The sequence below is a fragment of the Plectropomus leopardus genome, unplaced genomic scaffold (assembly GCF_008729295.1).
Source record: "Plectropomus leopardus isolate mb unplaced genomic scaffold, YSFRI_Pleo_2.0 unplaced_scaffold19127, whole genome shotgun sequence".
Lineage (NCBI taxonomy): Eukaryota > Metazoa > Chordata > Actinopteri > Perciformes > Serranidae > Plectropomus > Plectropomus leopardus.
Window position 1 is genome coordinate 1 of NW_024620638.1, and position 1,235 is coordinate 1,235.

At 38.6% G+C, this 1,235-nt stretch overlaps 1 protein-coding gene across 1 annotated transcript; it reads right to left on the bottom strand.

Annotated features, from left to right (window-relative positions):
- Positions 1–38: 38 nt before the first annotated feature.
- Positions 39–1,176, bottom strand: LOC121965226 (probable E3 ubiquitin-protein ligase HERC3; the record flags this gene model as incomplete). The annotated part of the gene is made up of 4 exons (XM_042515383.1): positions 39–68; positions 265–392; positions 499–590; positions 949–1,176. Coding segments are annotated over 4 exons (478 nt in total), but the record flags the coding sequence as incomplete, so codon positions are not given.
- Positions 1,177–1,235: the final 59 nt, after the last annotated feature.

Below are 1,235 nucleotides of genomic sequence, written 5' to 3' on the forward strand. Positions count from 1 at the left end.
ATTTCAGACACTCATGATAAAGAAATTAAGGCTCAGACCTGAAGGGATGGGGACTGATGTGTAAGGATCTAGTGGGGGAGTGAAAGGGTATGTAGGAAAGGGCGGAAGGAGAGTAGCGTTTATTTATTAATCTATTTGGATCACATGTTTGTACATTGTTTGTTGATTCAGCACTGGGTTTGTTATAGCATTAAAACAATAAAGATAATGTTAAAAAAGAGAAATGATGTAAATGTTTTTCATAAGCGTCCTGCTAGTTTTTACCTGCCACATGAAATCTGACAGGCAGGTCCATCCAGACCGTCAACCAATCTGGGTCTCACTTCATTGGCAGAGGAGTTGTGACCGAGCTGACCGTGGCTTCCCTCTCCAAAAGTGAAAACCTTGCCTTCCTAAAAATTACAACATCATACCAGAGTATAAGAAGCAACGTCTTGGACTGTTATTACCTTAATAAAGTGATAATTAATGATTGGGTTAAGTCAGAAGATTTTGTACCTGTGTTAACACAGCAGAGTGAGCCTCTCCACAGCTAATGAAGGAGACACCCAGAGGTCTGAGGGCAGGTACCATACAGATGTTGAACCTGCCTGTTAACAGATGATAAGAATTAGAAAAAACATGCTTGTTCCAAAATAATGGTATGTATGAGTTCTGATAAATGAGATGAAGTATGTAATGAGACGGTGAGAAGGTTGTTGTGAGGTTAATAGCCCCATTTTGTGCCTCTGATGTATCATCATTACATTCTAGTCAGAGATAATATTTTCTTTTTCCAAAATAAAACACACTTTACAATTTCCACTCTAGTTCACAGCACAATTAAAAAGATTTTTAACTTATTTTACAACGTTGTACCAAAATCATAAAGTTGTATTATCACTTATATTTATCTCTATTGATTGTATTTAAAATGATTTTATATTTCTATATTATATGTATTAGTACCCTTTTCATCCACCCTGTTGAGCCCCAGCTGGCCAGATTTATTGGCCCCACAGCAGTACACCAGGCCGGGGAGTGTGAGGAACAGAGTGTGGTTCGCTCCAGCTGAAATCTGGGTCACTGAGACACCTGTCAGAGCGCACACCAGGTCAGGAATGCACTGCCGTGACACCTCCTTTCCTAGACCCAATTGACCATGACTGTTTGAACCCCACGAGAAGACATCGCCTCCTGTAAAGTAGAAAATAATGACAAAAAAAGTTTAATAAATTAATAAGAAAAAATAATTA